This window comes from Mchenga conophoros, linkage group LG14 (assembly GCF_057382185.1).
Source record: "Mchenga conophoros isolate Kocher_MC1m ecotype Shallow Benthic linkage group LG14, M_conophoros_male_GT1.1, whole genome shotgun sequence".
Taxonomy (NCBI): Eukaryota; Metazoa; Chordata; class Actinopteri; order Cichliformes; family Cichlidae; genus Mchenga; species Mchenga conophoros.
In genome coordinates, this window is record NC_140539.1 from 21,210,593 (window position 1) to 21,237,175 (window position 26,583).

The following is a 26,583-nucleotide window of genomic DNA, read 5'->3' on the forward strand; positions in this document are numbered from 1 at the left end:
GTGCCTCCCAGGAGGAGATTGCAAAATTTCTGCCTTCAGCACAAAAATCTTATCTCTGAGGTAAAGCAGACATGCAGCAAAGCTGAATTACAACCCAAGACTCCCGTGGAGGGGAAAAAAAGCCCCACCACAATAAAAAAATAGTGTGTTAATGTGTATTTGTTGGCTCTCTTTTGGTGTTTTTGTGTGATTGTGTTTGGGGGTGTGGTGGCATTGACGTGTAAGAGGATTATCAGTGTGAAAGACTCAGTTAGAGCCTCTGCCCGTTCTGCTATGATGCTCCAAAAATCTAACTAGTAGAGAGCTTAACAGTTTCTCATACCCTGCTGAGCTCTGACAACTCCTCACTGTAGGGGAAAAATTAAAATAAAACAATATATATTTTACTGTAATACAAGCAGTGCTGATGGTTCACTTAATCTAAGTTACAATGACCTGACAAACACTAGAAAAGGGGCAGGGGTAAAGAAATGCACATGCAGGCTGCACAGACATAACTAACTCCCACAGACCAATGAGAGGGGGCAGAGCAGATTTTAGACACAATGAATGCCAGCTGGATCTCAGAGGGGAGGAAACAACCAATGACAGAAGAGCTGAGATTAAAGGAGGGGAGTGAGTAAATCTGCAACTGTTCCCCCTCTCCTGCTCGGATCCCTGGTGGAATTAGCTGAAAGTATCTGAAAGAGGAATACATTCCTTTTCCAGGTCAAAAGGAGGCAGTTTTTTTTTACCCTGCCTCTCACCTCACCTTCCTCCACAAACATCTGCTCTCTATCCAAGTGCCATCACGTGTTACTCAGTGTCTGTTGAGGCATTTGTGCTCAGACAAAATCTTCTATCTTTAAGTTTTACACAACATAGACTATAGCAGCCGAATAGCAGCCACTACAGATTGAAAGCTTTGCCTGGTCTGATGAGTCTCGGTTTCTGCTGCTACATTCAGATGGTAAGGTCAGCATTTGGTGTAAACAGCATGAAACCATGGATCTATCCTGACTTGTATAAATGATTCAGGATGGTGGTGACAGTGTGACGATGTGGGGGATATATTCTTGGCACACTTTGGGTCTCTTGGTACCAAATGAGCATCATTTAAATGCTACAGCCTACCATGTCCAGACTGTATGATCACAGTGCAAGGATCTTCTGATGGCTGCTTCCAGCATGATAACACGCCATGTCTTAAAGCTCAAATCATCTCAAACTTATTTCTTGAACATGACAATGAGGCCACTGTACTCAAATGACCTCCACAGTCATCAGATCTCAATCCAATAGAGCACATTTGTGCTGCAGATTTGTCAGTACAGACAAAAATCTCAGGAGAATGTTTCCAACACCTTGTTGCCATTAATAATTAAGGAAGCTCTGAAGGAAAAAAGGAGTCTAGATCAGTACTAGCAAGGTGTACCTAATGTGGCCAGTGAGTGAATATGGGCAGACAGATAGATGACTCGCCCCCTGCTGTCCATTATGAAGAATGCAGGCTTAAGTCTCATTTTTTTAAGATCTGTAAGCTACCGGTATGTCCAGGTCTATGACAGGTTAACCCTGACCACTTCTTTCTGGTCAGAGAACAGTCTTAATATTGAAATGTTAGAATAAATTAGTTTTTTGAATTCTGTATTTTGTAAGTTTTTTAAGGTTTTAGTCAAGCTCAACAAACATGAATCTTCACTGGATTGACAAATATCTCTTATAACTGTGTGGAAACATTGTTTAAGATTGCAGTATTGAGCTATATTAATAGAAAAATGGGCTGGTTTGGTTAAACAAGAAAAAAAAGGAATGAAGTTGTTGACAAAATGTGCGAAACTTCAAAATCAAACTTCTGAGGTTATTTCAGTTCATTCTGTTCTTTCTGATGCACACTGCAAATATGTTTTATGGTTATTATGAAATATCCAAGAAAACAAAACTACAACATTGGATTTGAGAAGACTCTTTCTTTTGCATTTTTCATTATAATGGCCAAATTGGCTAGATAAAAAAAGAAGCTTGAATCAGTGCATTTATATAAAATGTTTCCATTCTGATACACGACATATCCATAAATGTGCATGTAGGACTAACATGCTGCTAAATGTGCTGAAACGCTATCAGTGATGGATCAGATGATCTCATTGGACAGCTCTATGATGTAATATGTTTGTGAATGACTCTTCATCTGTTCGTCACAATGACAGCCTGACCCGGGTCGATACCTAACATGATTAGCTTGTCCAGCTGGTATGAATGAATGAATGAATGAATGGAGAGACATGTATCTTCTGACTGACTCAATTGGAAATGTAAACACAATGAATGAGACAAGACGACACAGATGTGACTGAACACATCTCTTCTGAAATAACACACAGTACATTTCAACATGTAAACAGACCACATTGTATTTATTTATGTGGCTTTGAAGTAAAATTAGAATAATTAACTTGATCAAACTTCATTAATCATCATATTTTCCGTTATATTAAAATGAAAATATCAATGTTACATGAAATTTGAAAGGATAAACCAATTAAAGTTGCTTTTTTAATTAGCAGTGATTAAACTAAAAACAGACCAATCATTGGATTTTTGGATTTTTTTCTTGTGCGGTGAAGTGAATCTACCCAGCGTTGGATTAAATTAAGTCTGTGTCTATATTGGGAGTTTTTGAACAGTCCTTTTTATCAGATTTGCAATGATTAGTTAGTAAATTATTTAAATTTGTTTATTTTAATTAGTTTTCTTGTCAATTAGCCAATTTGCAGGGAAATTGATCCACAAATATTTAGATTGATCTGTTGTTTAAGTTGCTTGTCAAGGAAAGTGCACTATTGAAAAAATATTTCGTGTTTGCAGGTTGTGAGAATACATTGTTCATCTCACAGCAAAATTTAAAAAAGGAGTATCTTTGGGTTCTGGACTGCTTAGCAGGACACTTAAACACATTCACTTGGGCTCTGGAAAATTTTAACACTTCTCATACTAAAGGAAGAAATAAATCTCAAAAAGACAGGATAATTCAACAGCGAGAAGAATTTCCTGCACTTCTACAGGTTTGCGTCAATCAGGAATACACAGCAGACGCGCAGACAGACAATGAATAATTTATTGGGGATAAATGTCCACATTATTTCAGCTGTCATGGCGAGGCTGAACTGACATGCAGAGCTTTGTGCTCGTAAATATAAATCTGCACTGTAGCAAATACAAAAGGAAGCAAGATTACAATTATTTTCTCCCACATGTAATCAAAGTAGACATCAAGTTTAAAGTAGTAAGTAACCTCAAGATTTTTTTAAAGGCTTAATTTAAATAAGTTTATAAAATGCCATTTAACTGCCCATAGACTAGCCTGACATACTGAACCAGTCTGCTCAGCTCACCATCACTGAATACAACGTGAGATAAGAAAGAAAGGGCTGCATTTGTGAAGCTGGAATGGCACAGTTTTGGATATGTTGCCTGTAGTTTTTCTTGACTAAAATATACACCAATAAATTCCCATATTACATATTCTAAATATATGCAAGTACTATCGCCTCAGTTTGAGCTAACTTGCTAGTACGTGAAAACATGTCTTAGATTTTATTCTCTGATGACTCGAACGCCTCGCAGTGAAGTAAAAGCAAACAAGTCTCCCACACAAACACCGCCGCCCACCCGGTCCTGGTCAGCATTTTGTGATGTGTCTTTGTGTGTGGGTGTGTACATATAACCACAGGTCATTGAATGAGGTGAAGGCTGAGGTGGCTACAGGAAACGGGAGGGCTCAAAAGGAAACAGTATGTGTGTATAGGACTGCTGCACCTCCCAAACACGCACGCGCGTACCAGCACACACAAGCATCTCTTCATCAATTATTAAATCTTCCATCATCCGAGTCAAGCTCAGGACATCCATCTTCCTTCTATCAGCAAAGACAGATGAAATGCTGAGAGTACCTATGATCAATAAGCCAATAAACAGGTCTGCCCGTCTGCCCAGAAAAATCTAGAAGAATTAGACAACGGACATCAAACGTGTATGATATTTGACGGTGATAGAAACAAATTTGCCTACTGTGCAAAAACCCCAGAGTGAGCACTCAGCTGTTGTTACTGTGTGTGGAGGATAGGCTCAAATCAACCTCAGGCAAAAGAGAAAGGAGCACTGAGACGGAGGGGTGGTCTCACACACACATACATGCACACACAGGGGGGAAAGTCAAGCTGAGGAAACGACTGTCTGGGGGACGCCCCACAAAGGAGACATAAATAGATTAGATTGCTGGTCTGGAGCCAAATTTCCACTCCTGATATTTTCCCAGGAAGGAAAGGAGGATGTCCAACATGTCAGTGACATAAAAGGATCATGTGTGTTAAAACTCTGACTATGAGGACTTTTTTCTGTCTGAGCTGGACTCTTTGATTCAGTCAGCCTTTACACATTAACACACAGCACAGACACATTCATCAGGCCCATTCCCACGCGCCCTCCCCCTGCCTGGTTCCCCCTTCCTCCTTCTCCACGGCAACGCAAAATGCCACAACGATGATGTCACCCTCTCTCATAAAAAACCAGGCATTACCTCATCACCTTCTGCTCACCTTCAGTCTCACTCTATTGGGTGGTACCCGGAAATCAGCGCAGCCAATCAGGCTTCACCCCGCTCCCCTGACCTTGGCAGACTCAGCAGCATCCACACTCACGCTGACCCCTCATGTTTTCTGCTACTCTTAAGGAATTGAGAACCAGCCAAGGAGAGCGGGCTGTGCATTTTAAACAGTAAATATAATGACATCCTCCTGAGGCTCAACTCTGCTGAACAAGTGTTTCAGCCCGTGGGAGAGACTCTTTATTCCAGGCCCGGCGGTCTATTCAGCTGGTAAACAGGAGCTCTGGCAGACTGTGAGTGAATGGAGTGCACGGCAGCAGTTTCCTTTGTGACTGCTAAGCCATGTAGACTGACCGATTGTCAGTGCAGTCGGCTCGCTGGCCGTCTCACTTGTTCCATCGAGGAAGATGATAAAAGGTATCTGGGAGCTTTGGGAGAGCTGTTTAGTAGGTCTCATTCAGTAGCAGGTTTCTTTTACAGACCAACTCCAAGCTTAAACACTAACACATGAAATGAAACCAGTGAATTGTTCAGTGGTTATAACAGTACCTCACTACAAAAGCTTTATCCGGACACTTACTGTTAGCATTAATCATGAGAACCAATGCTATGAGCTCAAAGTATGAGGTTATGTGGTTGGACAGGTGAGTCACACACCAGACTATTTTGCTGAATTATCAACAACTGCATGGACCACTATTAAAAAAAACACAAAGACTTTTAATAGGATTTATGCAAAATTCTTATCAATTTTGTTCTCAAAATGCATTTTTCTAGCATGGGTTTAACTGAGATGCCACTTTAAAATTTGGAGGACTTTGCACATGTAGAAAAAATCATTAGCTAGTTCTCCACTGCTAATCTTTTAGGGCAAATATCTGGTACCATGGCTCTGTGAATGTGGACTCTCAGGCTTGTTGCATGGAACATATTTGAATGTTTGCAGATTTGGAGGCCTGCAGAAACCACAAATTTGCAGGTAGGCGACTAATGTTTTGTTTACAGCTTCTCATAAACAAAAGCACATAGTGATGACATTCTCTCTCGTTTAACCAGCCTTAAACATAAGCAGATTTAGATTTGGTACATGGTGTCATACCAGGAAAGTATCACACTGAAGTTAAATGTGTTTTTCTGGTTTCAAACTGTCTGTGAAGCAATTCACCTGATTTAGACAATTTTAAAGAACATATAACTATATTAATATTAATAATAATAATAATAATACTGATAAACCAACTCAATGTATAATTTAGAAAGCTATATTAGGACAATAGGGACCTGAAATTTTGCATAATTCCTTATAGAAGGTGTATCTTTCCCCTGGAATATTTTAAACTTGATAAACTGAGACAGAATCAACCCAGTTACTGATGCTGCTCCACTTTACTGAACCTGAAGTGTGCCCTTCTTGGCTCCCCCTTCTAATCATACATTATGAGACTCAAGCAGAGTAAACATACAGTTACCAGCACATGCACACTTCATTTAAAAGGATTTACTTGTTTGTCTCGTCTTTGTCTATGATGTATGTGACTTTATTGTTACAGTTGTGTTTTTGTTTGTGGACTCATTAATCACATAATCGTGTCGTTGTTTCTGGTTTGGTGTCAGAGAGTCCTCTACTGCGTCACATGGCAGTTTTATTTTCCCCCCAACAGACGGTAGTGTGGGTAAGGCATCACAGGTGGGTGTGGACAGGCGGGTGAGAGTTGAAAGTTGAAAGAAAATGATTTTTGTTAGGAGGAAAAAACAAAACAATGCTGCTACTGCCCGGACATTTAGGTAAACTTTAGTTTGGGCCCTATTGTTTTTTACACTCCTGTTAACAACTGCTAAAATATTTGAAGTGTAGGATGTGAAGTTTTTTGGCTTTCAAACTAATCTACATGCTGAACTATTAATGGGCTGTTCTCAACACAATCATGCTGCAAAACTAGAACATCGTTATTCTTGTGAGCTTAGCTTAGCTTATTTTTTGTCCCTGTAAAATGATGAAGGTCAGATATGAAACTGGCAGGACTCTTTCAACAGTGACAAAATGTGGACTTTAATATTCTTCATCTTTTTTAATCCCATTCAGGGTTTAAGTCTGGACTCCATCTCCTCCAAACAGAACAAAATTGAATTTTTAAAGTGTGATTAAAGCACAGGAGCGAGTGCCAAAGGTTAGAGCTGGGAAAAAGGCGATTAATAAAAATACACCCGTCACACAGGACGACTTTTTCCTCCCCGCTGCAAATATTATCAGCCGGCATGAACTCCAGATATGAATTTGACGAGGTGCAGGCAGAGGAAGGAGACTCATATGATGTTTTTCTAGATTTTCAAAAGCTACAATTGCGACCATTAAACAACACAGGAAATGTTAAATGTTGTCCAATATCCTGCAGAACTACCACATTAACACCTAAGAACTTCCTGTGATAGTCTCAAGTTCGTAAAAGAGGAAACAAGTAATGACTTTCTATTTCCTCAAAAGAGGAAGTCAATACAATTTGAGTAAATATTGGAAGAAAAACTTGACAAAAAATAAGTTGCATCACCAAACGTCTTTGTTAGAGAAGCAAACACGGTGAAAAAAATATGAAAACAGACTTAACAGAACAGAGCATCGGAGTAAGTATAATAGTTAATTCTTTCACAGAGAAAAACTAATCATAAAATTAAATATACAACCATCGAAACTGACTTTATTTTCCCAGTTTGACCAGCGTTTTAGGGCTCATCCCACCGTCATCTCTGTTGTTAATGAGAGGACTGAGTGTCCCCTCAGAGTGCCTGGTTGTTCTGGATAATGCTTACATTATCTTCTAAGACACAAACAGCCAAAAAATAAATAAATGTGCTAAGCCCAGAAAGTGCATTCTCATCTAGTACGTGACTCACAAAAAACACACGACTTTGCTCGAGGGTGGTGACGTAAGCACGTCTATCCGATAAAAAAAACGACGACGTTGAGCCCGCGGTGTCAGTCACATGTGGGACAGCAGCGTTTGATTCATGGTGGCACTTTTAAAAGAGGGAAGTCAGGAAGTTCAGGGGCTTTTGCATCCAGAGAGACGGAAGTGTGAACGACACCGAGGACTGACGTGTGCCGGCACTTTGGAGAAGTGAGAGATCATTTAAGAGAAATGAGTTAATTTCAGTTACTGCATCACCCTCAAGTGCATTCCTAAAGACTGTTGGTCAGAATATATACAAGGAACATAGTTCATGCATATCAGAATACACTTAGTGCTGCTTTTCATGCCAGCACAGAGAAAGTGAAAGACACTCCTAACCAACCACCACACTTTCTCTTTGGGGTTAGTTTACTGCCTTTTTTTGTCTAATAATTAATTGGGTTTTGAGCTGCACCAAGAAAAAAATATATATAAAGATGAGAATATTAATAAGTCACTAATATATTACCAGTAAATAAATCCATAGTGAAAATAATCACTAGTTACAAGTTACTTTTTAGGACAAATTTAGCCATAAACTCAATTCTTAGTCCAACTTTTTTGACAGAATTAAGCAAATACATTTTTCATTAATCTGTTCCTGTTAATTAGTCTAATCATTTAATTATTTTTTAAATGATTTATAATGCGAAAATGAAGATTTTGAGTTTTGACGATGGTCGCGTACACTTTTGAACAGTTAGTCCAACAGAAACATCCTCCTTTAAACAGTTTTTATATATTTTATACTTTAAACACTTCATCAGCTTGGAAAATAATGGTTTGTCAAGGTCAATAGGGTTAAATAAAGTTTTGAAAACTGCAACACTGTCAAATAAGACCAACAAAAAGACAGCCAGAACAAAAAGTCCACAAAAAGTTCTACACTTGTTTAGTACTTTGGACTAAACAAGAGTTTTCGAATAAGCTCGGAGCACGACTTACATCCAAGCTAAAGTTCTGTTTCACTCTCAGCAGCTCAAACATCATTGTTATCATCTATAAACATAGACTGATGGGTGCACTCACACTCTGGGCTGCCTGCTGTGTTGCTTCTTTGCTGACATGTCACCCGAGGGAGCAAAGGCGTTGTTTAGACAGTCCGAAGACAGACTCATGTCAGCAGCTCTGATGTTTGACTCACTAAGCTCGCCCGGCTTCACGGCCTCGCTGTCACAAGCGTCAGTGTCTCTCCCTTCCTCTGCTTCCTCTCTGAGTGCAGCTGTGTATAGAGAGGGTCACACTTCTTTATCAGCCACTTCCTGTTCTCGTCCTCTGGGAGACTCGACCCTGTGACAGCAGAGGCTTTGCCCACAGTGGCCCTGCCTTCCTCGCAGCAGCTCATTTCTTCTGTTGAAACTTCATGAGGCAAATTTCCTGCACTCGTCAATACATTTAAAGGCTGTGGCGGAGCAAATGAAATTTTCCTCTTATCCATCATCTATTAAACCCTTCCACGGCCTCTCAAACTATTAGATTTACCAACCTCTTCACAGGAGCACCAGAGAGCTTCGTTTTATGAAGGATGGGGTGAGGTGAAGAGAGGAAGCAGCTCCTGAGCAAGGTGTAACCTTACTCACAGAGAAATCAGCAACCCGTTGAAGCTAGTTTCTAACCCAGAAAAAGGAGGGAAAAAATGCCACCCAATTCAAAATTTCAGGTCATCGTCTCATTTAGTAACTTAAAATTTCAATTTTATTTCTTTATTTGGAGATATTTTCCCATAAGTTTGGAGTCCAAATGTTTGAGGTAACTAACTCCAAATTTGAGATAATAACCCAAAGGTTTGACTTACGCTGGCTGAGCGGTGGAGACAAGCTTCCACAGTAACCACATTCAAACCAGTCAGACAGCAGAGTTTTTAGTGATAAGCTGATATCAGCCAATCAACATATGTTTGAGATAGTTCAGAAATAGAATCAGTCACAGTTAGTCCACACATCAAATTACCTTCAGCACATAATCATGTTAACAAATTACTGTTCCTGCAGGAAACAGAAACAGGTTAGCATTTTTTTATTCATTTGTTTTCAAGGAAACAATTGCCATGCTCTTATTTTGAAAGTTTAGTTACCGCTTGCTCACTGGTCAGCCCCTCATTGTGGAAGCCCTGATGAATGAAGCTTGTGTCTGCCACAGACCCCCCCCCCCCACCGCATCCATAAGTCATATGTTTTTATTATGTCTAATAATAATTTTGATTCAACCCTCTGAGTAAGTCAGAATTTTGACATAACCCCAAATTTTGAGGAAAAAATATAAAAATAGTAAAATAGTTTAAAAAAAAGTATATATATTCAGCAGCGTAAACAAGCCCCCATAAGTTAGAGCTCCATCAGCACTTTAGAGGCAGCTAATAAGCTTACATGGTAAAGATTTAGTGAAGTAATTTACTTACAAAAGAAGTTCGCAACACTCGCGCTTCAAGTTTTACTTTTCTGCTGCTATATTTTTCCACACATTTCATTTGTTTGACAGAATTATTGTGCATGTTTGGGATTTTTGGAGTTTCAGTGTTATTTTGGGAAGTGTTTTCTGTTTGGTTTCATTTTCTCAGTTTTTTATTGATTCCAGTAAAAGAGCTTTTGTGTGATTTGTTGTGGTTTTGAACACTTAGAGAATTATTCAAGTTTCAGTTTCTGTTTAAGTTTTCTTTTTTGTTATTTAGGATTAGGATTACTGCTCTAATCTCCTCAATATTTTATAGTATTAGTATTTTAATGAGATTTTTCTGGGGGTTAGTTGTCATTGTGTTTTCTGAGGTCTGTGAGTTCAGCATACCTGGGGTATGGGTTATCTGGAGTCACTCACCCTAAGATTAGCAATCCAGTAATCGGTTATCTGCTCTGTATGTTAACCCAGGGTGTCCCCTGCATGTTCACATGGAAGCGGGGGTGATGCCAGCAGAGCAGCTGATTTCACAAAGGAAAATGAAACTATTATTCCAATATTAATAGGTTAAACAGGTTGACCGAAAGCAGCAACATGAAAGAAAGAGCACCATATATTTAAAGCACTGAATGAACATGTGTGCACTTTAAGTGCTTTGTCCAATGAGGCTGTCAAAAAGCGGCTACATTAAGACAGTTTAGCTTATCTGAAGCCAGGAAAGATAGCGGGCAAAAACGCTGACTGTCAGTCCAACAACTCTATCATTAACACATGAGATAATCCGATGGATTATCATCAAGTGTTTCTTTAAATTAGGCTTTAAAAGACTATTTCAGTTTTTATTCTTTAAACCGCAGCCTCGGTGGTGTAAGGAAAAAAAATCAAACAAAGGCTTCGACTATGTGTGAAGTTGATATGGGATCAATAAGTACTGATAGCTGCTCTGTTTTGGGATCATCATATTTTTGCTTTCAAAAAATTAATTTCAAAAATGAAATGGTTACATATAAGAAGATTCAGGGGAAACACAAAAACTTTGAATAGTACTAAAAAAATGTAAACTCTCCCTACTCACCATGCACCAAAGTCTCAGGGATCTTTCAGAAATGCTCTACAGCAGCATGAGTTACCATGGCAAAATACCACAGTGAGAAACGACCCACATTAACATGATCAAAACCGAGGATTAATTCTAGTTACCTGGGTAACTTCATTAAATATTGCTTCATAGTTACAGGCCTCAGGTGTCTAGTATTTTAAGATTGTTGTCATTGCCCTCCTCCCCCCTTTATCCCTGGGTGCTTCCTTGCCCATACTTTGTACTGAGGCTAGGCAAAAACTGCATTACCAGCAGGGGGAGATACAAAGTCTGTAGTGAGCAAAAAACGGTTTAAGTAAATTCTAGGGCCGGAAACGATTAAGCTAGGGGGCTAATATGTGTATAAGTGTAAATGTCTTAATAATGTCTGTTCAAACACCCACTTGTGATTATTTTCATGTTGGCGTGAAATAAAATAGCTCCCACTGCTGTTACTGTAGCTTACTGCAAATTCTGCATTCTCGTATAATGGACACAGGGGACCGGCGTGTCTATTACACGTTTTCTTGTTATAGCGGGTTGGGCTAGGATTAGCATCCTTTGTCTTACTTTGTAGTTTGCTCTCTGTGATGGCCTGTTTCATTTTTGCTTCCTCTGTGTCTTCACTTCATTGATTGTGTTCAGCCCTGTCTCGTTTCCTGTGTCTTATTCCTTATCAGATTTCTGTGTGAGTATACACTCAGCACTCACTTTATTAGGTACAACTGGTTTTGTACTCCCACTAAGAACGCAACGTCTAGATGAACAGAATCAGTTTTCTGGGATTTCCTTACCCAGATGATTGATCATGCATCAAGACATTAACACAAATGTTTAGTCACCCAGTCACATGGCAGCAACTAAATGCTTTTAGGTCTGGAGACATGGTCAAGATGACCTGATTCAATAGAAAAGAATGGAAACAAACTTGTGTTTTTGTCACAGGCTGCCAGTATCAACGTGTCTAAAGATACAGTTTAAAATAGCTTCTTTGCCACGTTGTCTGTTATGTGTGGACACAACACTGCTTAATTCTTGAGTGAGGTGCCTTTTATAAGCTTGAATGATCAGTGTTAAGTTGCTTAACAAAAAGGAAATTCCTCTAAAAATGCTCAGGTACAAGGACAGGACTTACATGAGTGAAAAAGCAGACAATTTCCAATGGAAAAACTCTGAAAGACCTTTGGAAAGCCTGCAGAACTACTGCTCAAGACCACTTTTAAAAAATTACAAGAAAGTCTAACTTGCAAGCAAAAACATTAAAAAATGAGGGACCGTTCAAGATTTCTGCAAAGCCCTGTATATGAAAGGATGTACAGTATTTTCTGTTAGTCAAATCCTTGTTTAATCTTTAACAAACCTTTATTTAAAACGACTTTGTTTTCCTGAGGCAGTTTTCTGTTCTTTCAGCCTGCCACTACTTGATGTCGAGTCTCCGTCACATTCTGGAGCTTCTGTTACCAGGCAGAGTTCATCTGCAGGTGAAAGCAGCTGAGTCACTGCAGCCTCTTCATGCTTTCTGTCACTGACACAATGAGTATCGCAGAGCGCTGCCACCAATAAACGATCTCAAGCGCTTTTTAAAATTCGTCGAGGGCTGTAATGTTTGTCCTGCAGATGTGAGTAAGCGTACAGGACAGATGGAGACGTAAATGTGTGAGCCCCACAGTGCAGGCAGAGCAGCAGACTTAAAGTATACTCATCCTTCCTTAAACCATCATAAAAAGCTCCATGTTTGTTGATAACACAGTGTGGAAACACATAAGCATTTGTGCACTATCAGCATCAGGGAAAAAAACCCACTGCAGGTGATCAGACGTGCACATGTGTAGATGTGGTGGATGAATGAAATGGATTTTATCTAAAGTGCTAAATAAGCAGAAGCTTATTGGTTGTCAAGCAGAAATGGTTTTATTGCGAGCAGCAAGGGGCTGCAGCGCACTGGAGAGAAAGTGCAGCAGCAGTCGAGTGTTCAGAGGGAAAAATAAATATTGATTTTCAGTTCAGCTTTATCTGATTTAATGAACTCATTTTACAGCAGTTTTATTTTTTATTCTAAATTAGAAAAGTCATTATTTAGCTTTACTGTAAGCTGGTGAATCAGACTACAAGACAAACACATGGCCGTGTCAGACGAAGAGCAGAAACCAACCTATCCCCTAAATCAGAGAGGCCACAGCAGTTTGAGGTGCACTCCTTTCATAGTGATCCTGATCCACACAATTTTTCCATGGAGTTGTTCAATTCCTAAATTTAAGGTTTTCAAATCAATTAAATTTACAAAGGGACTCTCGCTGCCTTCTGACTCGTTATGGTCCTTTTAAGATATAATGAATAAATGAATAATTAAAAATCATGAAGCACTGAGACGTTCAGCATGTTTTAGTCGGACTAGTGAACTCACCACAAGATAAAATGAGAAACGTTAGTGAAGGTTATTCAGTGCCGGGGCAGCAAGAAATTAACTACAAGCCATTAAAAACGCCATAAATGTTTTTATTATTCATCAAAGTACTGTTTATTGGGTGCTGGTTTAGCTCAGTGCGTTAATCAGGCGACCACACGCCATACGGAAGAAAGCGACCGGCCCAACATGTGACTCCGCAGCCCTTTGACTTTATCTGACCCTGCTTTCCTGTCCTTTCTTCACTGTATCTATCAAATAAAGCTGAAAAAGGCCAGAAAAACGTGAAAGTACAGCAAGTGAGGTCAAAGGTCATGGCCAGTCTGTTTACGGTGATCAAGGGGGCCACAGGCCCAGATAAATGAGAGGGCTAGCTTCAGGATGGGCATCAGACGTAAAGTCAAACATGTGGATCATATTTAAGAAAGAAAGCCTGTAACACACATCTCTGAGTAACAAATTACAACCAACATGTTTGAATAAATCAACATAATGGAAGTTTCAGATCAGTATAGATGAATAAATATTGTGGATGCATTAATGTTGTTTTGCAGTTCAGCTTTGATGTAAATGGAAAAAAAAAACAGTTCATACTGAGAGCCTGACTGCGATTTCCCATGAAGCCTAGCTCCTGCTGTTTTCAGAGGAAAACTTCTTTTTTGGGTTAGGATTTAAGCTCCAGAAAGTCCCTGTCCCACTCCTCACTTTCCCACCAATGTTCAACCTTCATTTACCATGGAAATCTGTTTCTCTCTGAAGATCCTGTTCTAATTTCTATCCATTTGTGCTCTCGAGGGGGAAAACTCTCTTTTTACAGACCTCCATCACACACACAGCTTCTCTCCTGTTATTAATTCAACAGTTCTGGTGTGTGTAGCATCACTACATGGTGGAGGAGCAGAAGGGCTGAAAGCTACAAGCTGATATCTGACACCTCAAACAAGTGTGATGGAGCTGACACAGAGCTCACGTCTGAATCAGCTACACGAGGCTCTTGACAGCAGATAACACAAGTAAAAGTGCTTTTACTTTAAAAGTCAGGGTGGAAAAAGCATGCACAGAAACCTGCAGCAGCCCTTCTCAGTCATTTGTAACTCCCTATCTGTGCTCACCGTGCATATAGATACCACAAACCATTGTGGACTCAACCCTTCGCCAGGATGCCCTCCTCAGATTTCCCATTCAGATATCTGGCCAGGAGGAAATCATTAATGACCCACTCAGAGCTGAGTTTCAAGCCAACCCACTGACCAGCTCGGATGAACTGACGAAAACAGGCAAGACTCGAAAACGCAGCTGGACATTTACTACCTTTACAGCCGGTCAAAATCAATAGACAATAAAGCTGAGTCAGTGCAACTATTAAAAGCTACTATCAGTGAAATGTGGCTTTTTGATTACATGTGATGCCCGTTAACAATGACCAAGAAGAGCTCACCATGCAAATTCTTTGCACTGTAGATGAGATACAGCTGCACTGTGCCACCTGTGACCAGTGGAGGCACTGCGAGTGTGTTTGAATGTAAGCCGATCCAACTGATGACAGCTACACCGTTCGGCCAACAGATTTAGGCAGCAGCACCAGCTCTGTATTAGTATTTGTTTCTGTATAACCCCGAAGATTCTTCAACCTTTAAAATTCTCTTTTTAAAGAATTTATGTCTACACATGTGGTGATATCATCTGAGTAATTTACTGATCAAAATTTAAATGAAGGAAAAACAATGTGGTATTAGAAGAATGTGACCTTTTCAACTGCTCCTCATCTCTGTTCGAAGACAGGTGACTCTGCATTATCCACAGACTGACATTATAAGAAAGACATAACCACCAGGACCTCCATGCCTGCCATTACTTTAGGTTTTCCAGGATATCTCCAATGACCTTTTGCTATATTGACCCTCAAACTTTATTTCAAATACTAAGAATGGGTGAATTAGTAAGTTTTTGTCTTTGTCTACCAGTCCCCATATTAAACACAGTTTCTACCTGTGTGTGGGCAGCTATCGGCCACAGGTGTATAAAATGAAGCATGTAGCCATGGGGTCTGCCTTTACAAAAATTTGTGAAAGAACTGTTTGTTCTAAAGAGCTCCTTAAATTAAGCACTGCTTAAATGGACGTCACCTCTGCAAGTCATTTTGTGAAACTCCTTCCATCCTAGATGGAGCGATCAACTCTAACTTGTATTACTGCAAAGTGTAAGCTTTTAGGAACTCCATCATGAAGTGGCAGAGTGCATAACGTTACACAGTACGTAAAGGGTACAATGCACCTCACCAACGGTCTGCGTGCCGGGAGTTTCATTGCATGTGTTTCCCATGGCCAAGCAGCTGCTGTATATATAATCTTTCGGTGGCCCAGCACATTTGTATAATGTCTGAGGAGTATGCTACAACAGACTGGGAAAAAGTCTTACAGCACGGACACAATCACAGCAAAGTTGGTTAGCATGCTGCATCCATAAACAGTAAAGGTGGATGAACTACCAAGTACCTCACTTTCACTTCTAAAAATGGGGCAGAGATCTCAGGGTGCCCTGTTCCTAACAGCAGGCCGTATTATCTGTCTTCAGAATACACAAACATTACAAATTGATGTAAAAACTGACCACGGGAGTCTGTTTGAATTGACTCACTTGCAGCCAGCCTCAAGTGGGCACTGGATGAATTGTAGTTTTCATGTCTGTACTTTTTCATGATAGCGCACCCAAATCTGTGAATATACATCGGTGTCTGAGTTGCATTCAGGGTAATGTAGGCAGTGTGGTTGGGAAAGGGGATAACAAAGTGTGGAACAAAAAAAACCCTAAAACACACTAAAAAAAACCTCTGTTTATACAACAGTTTGAAAAGCTGGTTTTCAAACTGCTGAGGATGAATTATAGTACATTTGGAGGAAGTCACATCTGGTAGTGACATCTGTTATACGTGACCATCATTGACCCTGTTTGACCTACAGTGCTTATTTTGGCTTTAGTTAAGACATTTTTAATCCTCACGTCAGTACACTTCATTATTTAGGCATTTAATTTACTTCTATGTGTAAACCATTGTGTGCATGTGTTTATATGCACTATTCTGCCTGAGCTGTTTTCTATCTTGGTCAGAACCCACTCAGAAATCATCTTTTCAGTCTCAGATTATTTTTTATTTTCTTAATTAATTATGAAATTTAAAAAAAAAACAAGATAAAGTAATAGTGATCAGAGGCACGGAGGCTGACTTGTGAAGCTTTGAGTGCTTAAACAGCAGGAGGACTCCTCAGCGAGTGGCTGTTTGTTCTCCTGCTTCTCACAAACAAGGTTATCTCCATGAAGGATGTGAGATGAGTAGAGACGAGAGAAAGAGAAGGAAACGTTACATAAGATCATCAGTAAGAAAAGCAGCGACAGCGTTTGTGTCCTGTTAATCAAAAAAACTAAACAGTCATTTAAAAATAAGCCCACTTTTAAAGTTAATAATCTCCACTCGCGAAACTAAGTGACAGTCCTGGACTGTTTATATCCAGTTTAGTTTAATTAGGAAAATATTAAACAATGGATGCTGAATATGGAGCTGCTGAGCAGGAAGAAAAGAGGAAGACCACAGAGAAGCTAAATGGATGTAGCGACGGAGTACACACAGAGGGTTGGTGTGACAGAGGATTTTAGGCATAGGGTGAGATAGAGGCAGATGAGCCGCTGTGGCGACCACTAAAAGGAGTAGCGAAATGATGGAGGAAATCTACAGAATTAATATGTTTACTACAGGGAAATTCCTCCCAGAAATCTACCTGATTATTTCTGGTATTTCATAAAAACACATTTTTCCTTGGCTCTGCCTTGCTGAAGGAATCGATCACCATTAGTGCATCTGAAACATCTGCGACTACGTCTTAATTTGTCTGCTCCGAGCTTCGTGTCACATGACCCAAGGCGGCTGCATTGACTGAATGTTAAGTGACGCCTGCACTTTAACTTTCTTTTAAACTTAGGACAGCATGCAGCAGTCTTAACATAAGAGCTCCTAATGAAAGATATTTAACAGAGAGGATGAAAAGTAACAGGAGACGAACAACACTCTTTGCTTTCCTTTCAGACCATAAAGTCTTTTGTGATAGCTGGAAGCTTGTTTATACAGAAGAAGACTGACCTATTAAATATTAAATCTATTTAATGAATGGATGGATCTGGACTCTAATGCAAGCTCCAACATTTGATATTCAGTTGCAGAAATGTTAAAAACTTCTGTGTTTTGTCTACCAGGATAGGATCAGTTCTGCTCATGAAAATCAATTAAAATTCAAAAATGTTAATAGATTTCTTTCACACAGAGACACACACAGTCTCTCTGCCCACACACAACATGGTGTAGTGCAAGTTACCAGAATCTGAGTCAGAAACTAAAACCTGCTTGTTCATTTCTCCAAATCCACGGACTGTAGAAATGTTCATATGGGGGTGGCTTTAGGTTTGACGCAAGAGTTCAACCAACGTATGCTTCATCGGAGTAAGAACGACTCCTTTTGGTTGATTAGGAGAAAAAGTCTTGAGCAACTTCAGGTATGCGAGTGCCTCTATGACTTGCTCTGGTTTGTGTAAATAAAATTGCGTAACAGGTTTTCAGACAGGTCAAGTCTGAACGTTTCTGTAACTATCTGTAATGAAGTCAAAGTACAGAGAACAGCACTCATATGGCAAACTTAAAGACAATATTTATGTTTTATAAGTATTGTATGTTTTTAGGAATTAAATAAAGTTTTATTTATACATGCTGTTTTTGTTGTTATTGGTCTTTTGCACACTATGGGGCAGTTACCTGCTGGGTTACTGCATTTAAGGGGATTTAAGGGGAAGGGGTTAAATCGTTCAGGTCAAAAATGCAACAGTTAACAATGTAAGGTTAGGCTGCATAACTGATAGTCAACTGGGACAAGAATTGCATGAAGAGGCGAAGGCAAAGTTTGGACTTGTGAGTATTTTGAGCGCACAGCTGTGGAGCACGCGTCAGAAACTGCTTAGGTAATGTGGTAAAGTACCAGCTTATTAGAAAGCTGTTATGGCAAGTCTTGATCACATGACCTCAGAAGCCTACTGGGGACATATGGATGTAAAAGTTGTCTGATGTTTGCTGGTGCTTGTCCACGCAGAGCTCCAAAAGCAAAAACCAGTGGACTCTGAAGCTAATGGAACTGAATTAACAACAGTGCGACACGTGAGTACTTAGAAAAATAGTTAAAAGTCTTGCAGCCATGATGAAATCCAGATGTGATGAGGTCAGAGCATGTCGCAATGGAACTCAGCTTGGGGGTATTTCTTAAGTGATAAAAAACCGGAGCAAACCAGAGATTTCACGTAACCATCCAGAGTGAAAGGAGAGTCAAAGGTCATCCCAAGGTTCCTGACAAAAAATGTAGCAAATGTAGCCAGAGGACCTAGTTTTCATTAAATCTGTCAGGAGCACAAACAAGCACTTCTATATTCTCTTCATTAAGTTGGAGAAAAAGGTCTACCGTCTAACTTTCAATGGCGCCTGAAGCTTAAAAATATTGTGTGGCTTAAAAGAGAGATACAACTGAATGTTATCTGCACAGCAATGATAGGAAAAGTTTTTAAAAGTGCTCGAAAAGTACTGAAGAGGGAACAAATATAAAAGAAACAATAAAGGTCCCAAAACAGAACCTTGTGGCACACCATAGACAAGAGAAGTGGAAACGGACCTGAATTATTACCCATCTCCACTTTTCTCATACACGATGGGTAAAATAGTTTCATAAAAATAATCGAGTACGCATATTTTGTGAGCAAAATGTTAAAGGAGACACTTATAAGTGAGGCAAATTACAAAATGTAATGGCTTAGGGTTGGAGTTGACTCAGCTCTCAGATTGTTAAATGTCATTTTTCAGAAGCACACATTTGACTGTAAGCCAGTCAGGACTTGTTTAAACCGCTAGTGACTTTGTGTCTATGTGTATCTGCATCTTTTGCAATTTCTTTACTGTGAAGGTGTCATGACATTGTAATTTTACAGGTCAAAACTAGAGAAGATGTCTCAACAGCCACAATGCCAATGTCTGTCTTTGCTCAGTGTTTGTGAATTAGATCACACCCATCTTTAAACACCAAATTTTCATTTTGATCTCAGCTACGCACCTGTAAAGTTTCATTACTGCATCATGTGAAGGTTTCGACATTAGCACTTGTCTGACGCAGGTCTGCAGCCAGGACTACTTTAGGTTATGTCTGTTACAGAATTCATCAAAAACTAAAAGTACAAGAAAACACAGCAAAATCTGAAACTTTACCTTTACCTTTACCCACAAAAAGGAAACACTTGTGAGAAAAATACAGATCAGATTTAAGGAGATTTTCTTAGAAAAGGTGGTGGGAGGAGGATACTTGTGTTAGCATTACAGTGAAGAAAGATTAAACAAGGAACAAGATGTGATTATGGGCAATAACACGAAAACGTTTAGCTCCTCGAAATGAAAGAAAACACAAGCAGGCACAGACATGCCTGGGAACGAGTCTGTAACAGTAGTAATTCCAGGAAATGCTGCAGTACAAAGCCTACATTGAAACCACAAAAAACTAAACTTGTTACACAACTTGCCAGCTATTTCTCCCATTTAATATCTTTATTACAGTTTCCCATGGTGATATGAATAAACTGGTTTATCTAACATCCTGAAACCTGATCATTTTTTAATCGCACAGTCATGTGAAAGATAAAGTTTCTCACGGGACTCTCTGCAGTCCTGTGAAAAATAAATATTTCGCATGATTAACTAGCTCATTAAACCACCTTTAGTAGGAATAACTTTATCAGTCTCTCACATCTCTGTGGAGGAATTTTGACCCACACTTCTTTACAACATTACATCCGTTCATTGAAGTTTGCAAGCATTTTTTTTGCACAGCTCTCTTAAGGTCCCGCCACAACATTTCAGTTCGGTCTGGACTTTGCTGCTGTGTTTGGAATCACTGACCAGTTGCACGACGCAGTTTGCGTCAGTATTTAGCTGTCAGATGGATGGTCTCATATTTGACTCTAGAATACTTTGATGTACAGAGAAGTTAATCATCAGCTTAATAACTAATAGGTGCCCACGTTCTATGCTTGGAAAACAAGCCTAAATAATCACCCTCCACCACCGTGCCTGTTTGCTGCTATGAGGTGTTTGTACATTACAGCCAAACATGCCCAAAGGACATTATTCCAGAAGCCTTGTGGTTTGTTCAGATGAAACCTTTCAAGCCTAAGCCATGCTGTCGGGCTCTTTAACCTACACTGAATGCTTCAGCCCTGTAAACTGATGATCAGACAGACAGTGGATATGATTAGCAACATCCAGCTACTGCTTAGCCTTTATTTTCCTGTGGAACCAGTATTTTAAGAAAGAAAGGGTTTTCACTGGACTGTGGACTCACAGGACTTTTAAACACTGAAAACAGCAAATATTTGGTATTTTTATTTTATTTTCTAGGGTACTTTTATGCCTTATATGTGCAACCATTAACTCACTTCACTCACTCCTTCGCTGTCCTTTAAAGCAGTAATAATGAGTGATATATTAATCACAGTAATATACCATTCAGCAGACACTTGGTAACCGGCTGTTGAACACAGTGGAACATTTAGCAGCTAATTGATAGGCAGAATTCCCCTTCAGGTCGACTCTATGAACAGCGCTAAACGCCAGTGAACTTTTGACCTGTATTCGCTCTAGCTGGATGGACTTGTAGGATGGATAAATAAGCAAGATGCACTGTGATATTTCAGTGTTGTTCCCAAGTGGCCAAAAACTCAGTGAGACTTAAAGACGTGTGTGCACTCAAAGTCTGGGTTTATATGTTGAGTCTGGTTTGCTGTTTGTGCTGAAAGTACCTGAAGCAGACGGTATGCCAGTCATTGTTAAGGGCCTGGAGGTACTGCTCATCGTAGATCCTCTGTTTGCATCCCGCGCACACGGGCAAACTTCCTCCAGCTGTAATGACAGGAGACCGACGTGCTGATATCACCATATTAAAGCTCATTAAACATAAAGTTATAAACAGTTCGCACAAAGAGATGTGTGTTTGTGTCTCTGTCTGTATGCCTTCTCCACCGCTTATCTGGCTATGCAAATTATCACTGCTGGTTTATAACCCAGCTCTAAAAACACACAACTCAAACAAACACACCACACAGCGTCTCCTCCACCGTTACCACCAGAGCAGAAACGATGTACCATCTGAAGGGGCATTTTTAATGAGCATACGGCTCAGCAGGGGCAAAACCACTAATTTGCTGCATTGCCCTGTTTAATAGAAAAACTCTTGTTTATTAAAAAAAATCATAACATTTAAAGAAACACAATTTTTTGCCTAGAATTATAGGATAATATTCAAACTTTGGCAATGAGAAAAATTGAAATATTATGACCAAAAGGCATAAAACATCCAGGTTTCCAAAGGTAGTTATGCTCAGTAATAAAAGGCTTTTATTTTACTTTTCCAAACCTACCTCTAATTGGATGTTTTATCCCTTTTTTCTAGTCATAAACTTTCCATTTTTTTTTTGTTGTTTTGGGTTTTTTCCCCCACAATTTACCTGTACAAAAGGCCACAGAATGAGCCACAGCACAAGTATTAACGATGTTCTACCATAACCTTGCTCGAAAGGGTATGAGGAAACGGTGGAAACACTGTTTTGGCAGCTCTACAGCTGCTCTATAGTGTAATGGTTTACACATATCTCTATCACGCGAAAGATACCTGGTTCAGTCCCAGAGGAGAGACAGACTCACTTGGGTGTCACATCTAGTGTGAGAATCTGCCACGTCAAACATGTGGAGCTCCCTGCTGTGGCGACCCCTTTGTGAATAAGGGAGCAGCTGAAATGAGCTATTCTATTAAGCAAGCTTGGCTAACAAGTCCAAAACTAATCGAGTGTAGAAATCAGGGTGATGATGATGCTGCATTGTATTTGCCTCGGAACTTCAGATTAAGGGGGGCCATTCCAGATGAAAATTCCCAACTGGAAACTCAGAAATTCCTACTTTCAAATTCAAATTTAACGCACCATGAGTGTGGAGGCGTGGGTGCATGTTGTAAAAGCAGGAAACGACACAAAGAAACTAAAGAGAAACTGAGATGATGCATAAAATGATGGCAGGTAGATGTACGCTTTTAAAATAATGTAGTTATCATCAAAACTGCTAATAACATAGTTAATAACATAGTTATTAGCAGGCTAATAACATGCCTGCTAATAACATTTTATATTTTCCTTACAATTTAAACCAGACATCGGCTTTCTTCTACTTCTTTCCTGATAAGAGTCGTTTCCATGAGAGGAATCTTATTAGCTGCAGATCAAAGATTCCACCTCTTAGGAAAATCTTCATTATGATTAGAGTTTCAGGAAAAAAGCAATTTGGCAGAGTTGGGACGATTTATCCTGCAGTAAGGGTTCATCTGGTGCAAAGGGCGAGGCGGCGGCCAACGTTATGCTGTGTTAGATGCATTTGTTGCCTGAGTTAATTTGCCTAAAAAAAGTCACACGGCAAGACTCAGTGAGTAACAGCAAACACAAACATGGCAGCCAGTTGAAAGCATTCCATCCGTGGGGATGCTGTTTTGATTTGTAAAGAATAAAACTGCACAGATGCTACTGCTTCAGGTTCCCCCGCATTACTCTCACTGCTGAGCTCCTGAACTTGCGGTACACCCAAGAGTAACATCACGACTGTCACCTCAGAGTAACAGCCGAGCGTAGCACCTCTTCATCATGGCATTTCAACAAGAAGTAACAAGAGTACTTCTCCACATACAAAGCAGCTATAAAGAGGCCCAATTTTGACCAAGGTTAAGTTCAAAAGTGCCACAATATGAAATCTGGATACTGGTGGAAGAGTCTTGATAAAACTTAACTCTGCACAACAGCTTCCATTATTCATCCATCCTGTGAACTGAAAGCCATTTTGGCAGAGCTTTGGGTGCTGATGTCTGGTGCTAATGCTTTTCTTCTTCACTCCTCCAGCCTTCTCTCTTTAAACACTTTTTTACCATCTTTTTTTTTAATTTTTTTATAGCATTTTTTATTGTGGAGCATTTCTCTGCATGATCTCTTTCCTCCTGTTGACTTCAGACAGGGCTGCCAAGGCAAACAGAAACACACCTACATTCTGGCACAAACTGTAAAACCTGTGCAGGTACAGGTGCGTACGCCCCGCCCGCTCTGACCTAAAGCAGACACTTCCAGATTAGCTAACCACACTGCAATGCAAAGTGAAACCTTACATAGGACGCCCATTGTTCACCTCAGTGAAGCTGACTGACAGCTCGGTGTGCACAGTTATCTCACACCACATGCCAAAATACACACACATAGATCAACAATGTGGTTTACCAGCTGTTCGAGCCATAGCTTCCTGAATCACTATCCAGAAAACAATGAATTAAAAAAACATACAATTAAAACAGCTTCATTAATAATGAGATCAGAAGGTTATCTGGCTGCTTTAAACGATTAAATCTACACCGGTCACACACCTAAGTTAATCATGGAGTCTGTGGGAGTCTTAGTTTGGTGCAGGCACAACAGGAAACTCTGCCATCTGTGTGTTTTCACACAGCATGAAGGAAGCTCTTAAAGGACAGTTACTTCTCACGTAACAACCTGTTTATAAGCACTGCATGCTGGATTATTGGAGAAGGCTGGCGGCAGATGAAGAGTGTGGTGGTGGCCTGAGGGTGAACGTTGCATACAAACATGCTGGCCGCATCCACTCGAAGAATGGCTTCATCTGCGGCACAGCCTGGCGCTCCCTGCACACGAACCTATTTCTGTACAGTAAACACAGAAACGGTGCAGTGTGCAGCTTTTTTTTCTGTTGGAGCATCTTCTGCGTTTCGAGGAGCAGGGAGTGCGCCGTGGTCTCCGCATCGCCCGCCCCAAAAGCCGAAGCGCGTAACCAGCACGCAGGTCCTTACCTTCCTCCTCTCCCATGCGTTCGTCCTTCCAGGTGCAACAGAGCAGCATCAACCTCATTCACACGCGGAGCTCCGGGAGAGAGCCAACTGCCTCTGCTCGACGGATAAACGGTGTTCACCGACACACACCGCAACGCGCCCGGGGGTCGTGTCGCTGCGCGTCGGTCGCTCCCTGCGGCGGCCCACACAGCTTCCTTCTGCCCGCTGCCTGCACGTTTCTGCGGCGCTTCATTCAAGAGAGGCGCTGACCAATGAAGCTGCCGAGCAGTGCGGAGGAAACAGGGGGCTGGCCAACCACAAACACGCCCTGCTTAATAAAGTCTGGTGGAGGAGGGACGGAGGGGAGAGGGGTAGGTGGGGGGAGACGGCGCAGAAACGCCACCATAGTAACTACAAGGTAACTACAAGTAGACAGAGTGCGCTCTTGTAGAAAGGCAGGTAAAATATTAACGCGTTGATGCGTGATAGTGGCGAAAGGGGTTGAGATATGGGATAGGTGGAGGTGCTGGAAGTAGCTGCTAAGTGTCTCATAGAAGTGCAAACAAAGTGTAAGCAAAGGGTGCAACATAAAAAGAAGCTGTAACGAAGGGAAATAAAATGAAGTGGTTGGCTGGTTTTAAACCCATGAAGGCAAATCTAAAAGCAGCTGCAGTGTAGTCAGGAGTATAAAAACTGAGGTTTTATTAGATGTCTAAATCGTGAAATTTGCTGTTCATGAGATTAACTGGGGCTTAATTTAGGAGCCATAAAATCAGTTAGCTCTGCGAAGAAGTGTAAAGCAGGCACGAAACGGAAGCCTGAGCGCACAATTCAGAAATTACAAAATGGTAATTACTGATTTTAGTCATTGCTTAAATGCAACGCAGTCAACACGTCCATTTTCCTTTATGGTTCAGTGTAACACACGGATTCTGTGTGTACAGCATGATTATATCACCGAATCATCTCTGAATTTCAATTGTACAAAGCACAGAACCACAGCAGAATGCAAACATAAAAAATATTTTTAATTCAAACCTTCTTCAGTCTGGAATTTTTAACATACCTGCACAAAGGGCCACAAGTGAAACAGCAGCGTTTGTAGTGTGAAATATCAAAGGACCAGAGTGTAAGAACAATCAAATATAACTAGCTTCAGTTAAAAGAACCCAATCAGCCACCGTCTCACAGCAATTCTGAAACGCACAGAAATTAGTGCCAATTTCACACAACAAATACGGAGGCGAGTTGAGGTGCAGGTCTACCATGTGACACTAGAGTGGACATAAAATGGCAAACTCAAATTCAAATGCAGACAGACTATCAACCTATTGGAATAAATCTGAGTGAGACCTATAAGACATGGTTCTGATTGGATATTATTGCCATTGGTCATGGTCATGTGATCTATCACAGACGATTTAAGATGGTGCCGTCCTACGTGTCATTATCTGAAGAAAAGCAGACGTAGTCGAAACGTCACACACTACTAGATGCAATAAATAAGGAAGCTGGAGCTCTGCAGTGTGTGTTAATTCTTTTCTATGTTTACATTTTTTCGGCTCTGCACCTGCTCCACGTGGTGGTGACGATGGATCCCCCCCCCCCCCTTTTTTTTTTTTGTAACTCTGAGTGAGTCTGGATGACCTCAACACCTCTGTAACACGTCTCTTTGCAGTAAGGGACTCACTTCCACTGGATGACTTATGTAAATGTAGACGGCAACAGGTTTGTATAATTAGGTTTGTAGTATTAACATGTAATTGCCAGCAGATTCATAGCAGACTGATTCAGTCTTATCGCACTAAAGACAGCAATAAAATGGTAACGAGGACGGCAGCTCACTGCGGGTGGTTGCATACCCGGTCTCCGTCTTCAAAGCACACAAATCACAGTAATCTTGCTTATACTGCAGTCTCCAAACACTGTTTTCTCATGTGTGAGTATAGCATTAGTGGACACCAAGTTGAAATATTTTTGCTTAAAACTCCTCATTGCTTAGACATGATGAACTTAACGCTTCTTAAAGCTACCTGCAGCCGGCAGTGTGCAAAATATACACAGAGCAATGCACGCTTTAACAAAAATTCTCAGTTTATGTGGGCTATCATTATTATTATTATTAAATATATGTATTTCCCAAGGGGCTTCCTGCAATTAGACACATTTTTTGATATTAAAAAAAACTTATTTTTTTTCTTCAAGAATCAGTGTCGCTGGTTCAGCGTCAGGAGTGTTGGTAT

The 26,583-nt window shown here is 40.3% G+C and overlaps 1 protein-coding gene across 2 annotated transcripts in view; it reads right to left on the minus strand.

The window, feature by feature from the left end:
- Positions 1-24,593, minus strand: part of limk1a (LIM domain kinase 1a) — a 53,972-nt gene extending 29,379 nt beyond the window's left edge. Inside the window, exons 1-2 of one of the 2 annotated variants that reach the window (XM_085243340.1) lie at positions 24,362-24,593; positions 21,273-21,372 (exon numbers count right to left, since the gene is read on the minus strand). In XM_085243340.1, the coding sequence (XP_085099466.1) occupies positions 21,273-21,372; positions 24,362-24,419 (158 nt within the window). In that variant the 5' untranslated portion in view covers positions 24,420-24,593. Of the gene's footprint in view, positions 1-8,559; positions 8,805-21,272; positions 21,373-24,361 lie in introns of those variants that run through there. The other variant, XM_085243341.1, reaches the window with a different exon arrangement.
- Between the last annotated feature and the right edge of the window lie 1,990 nt (positions 24,594-26,583).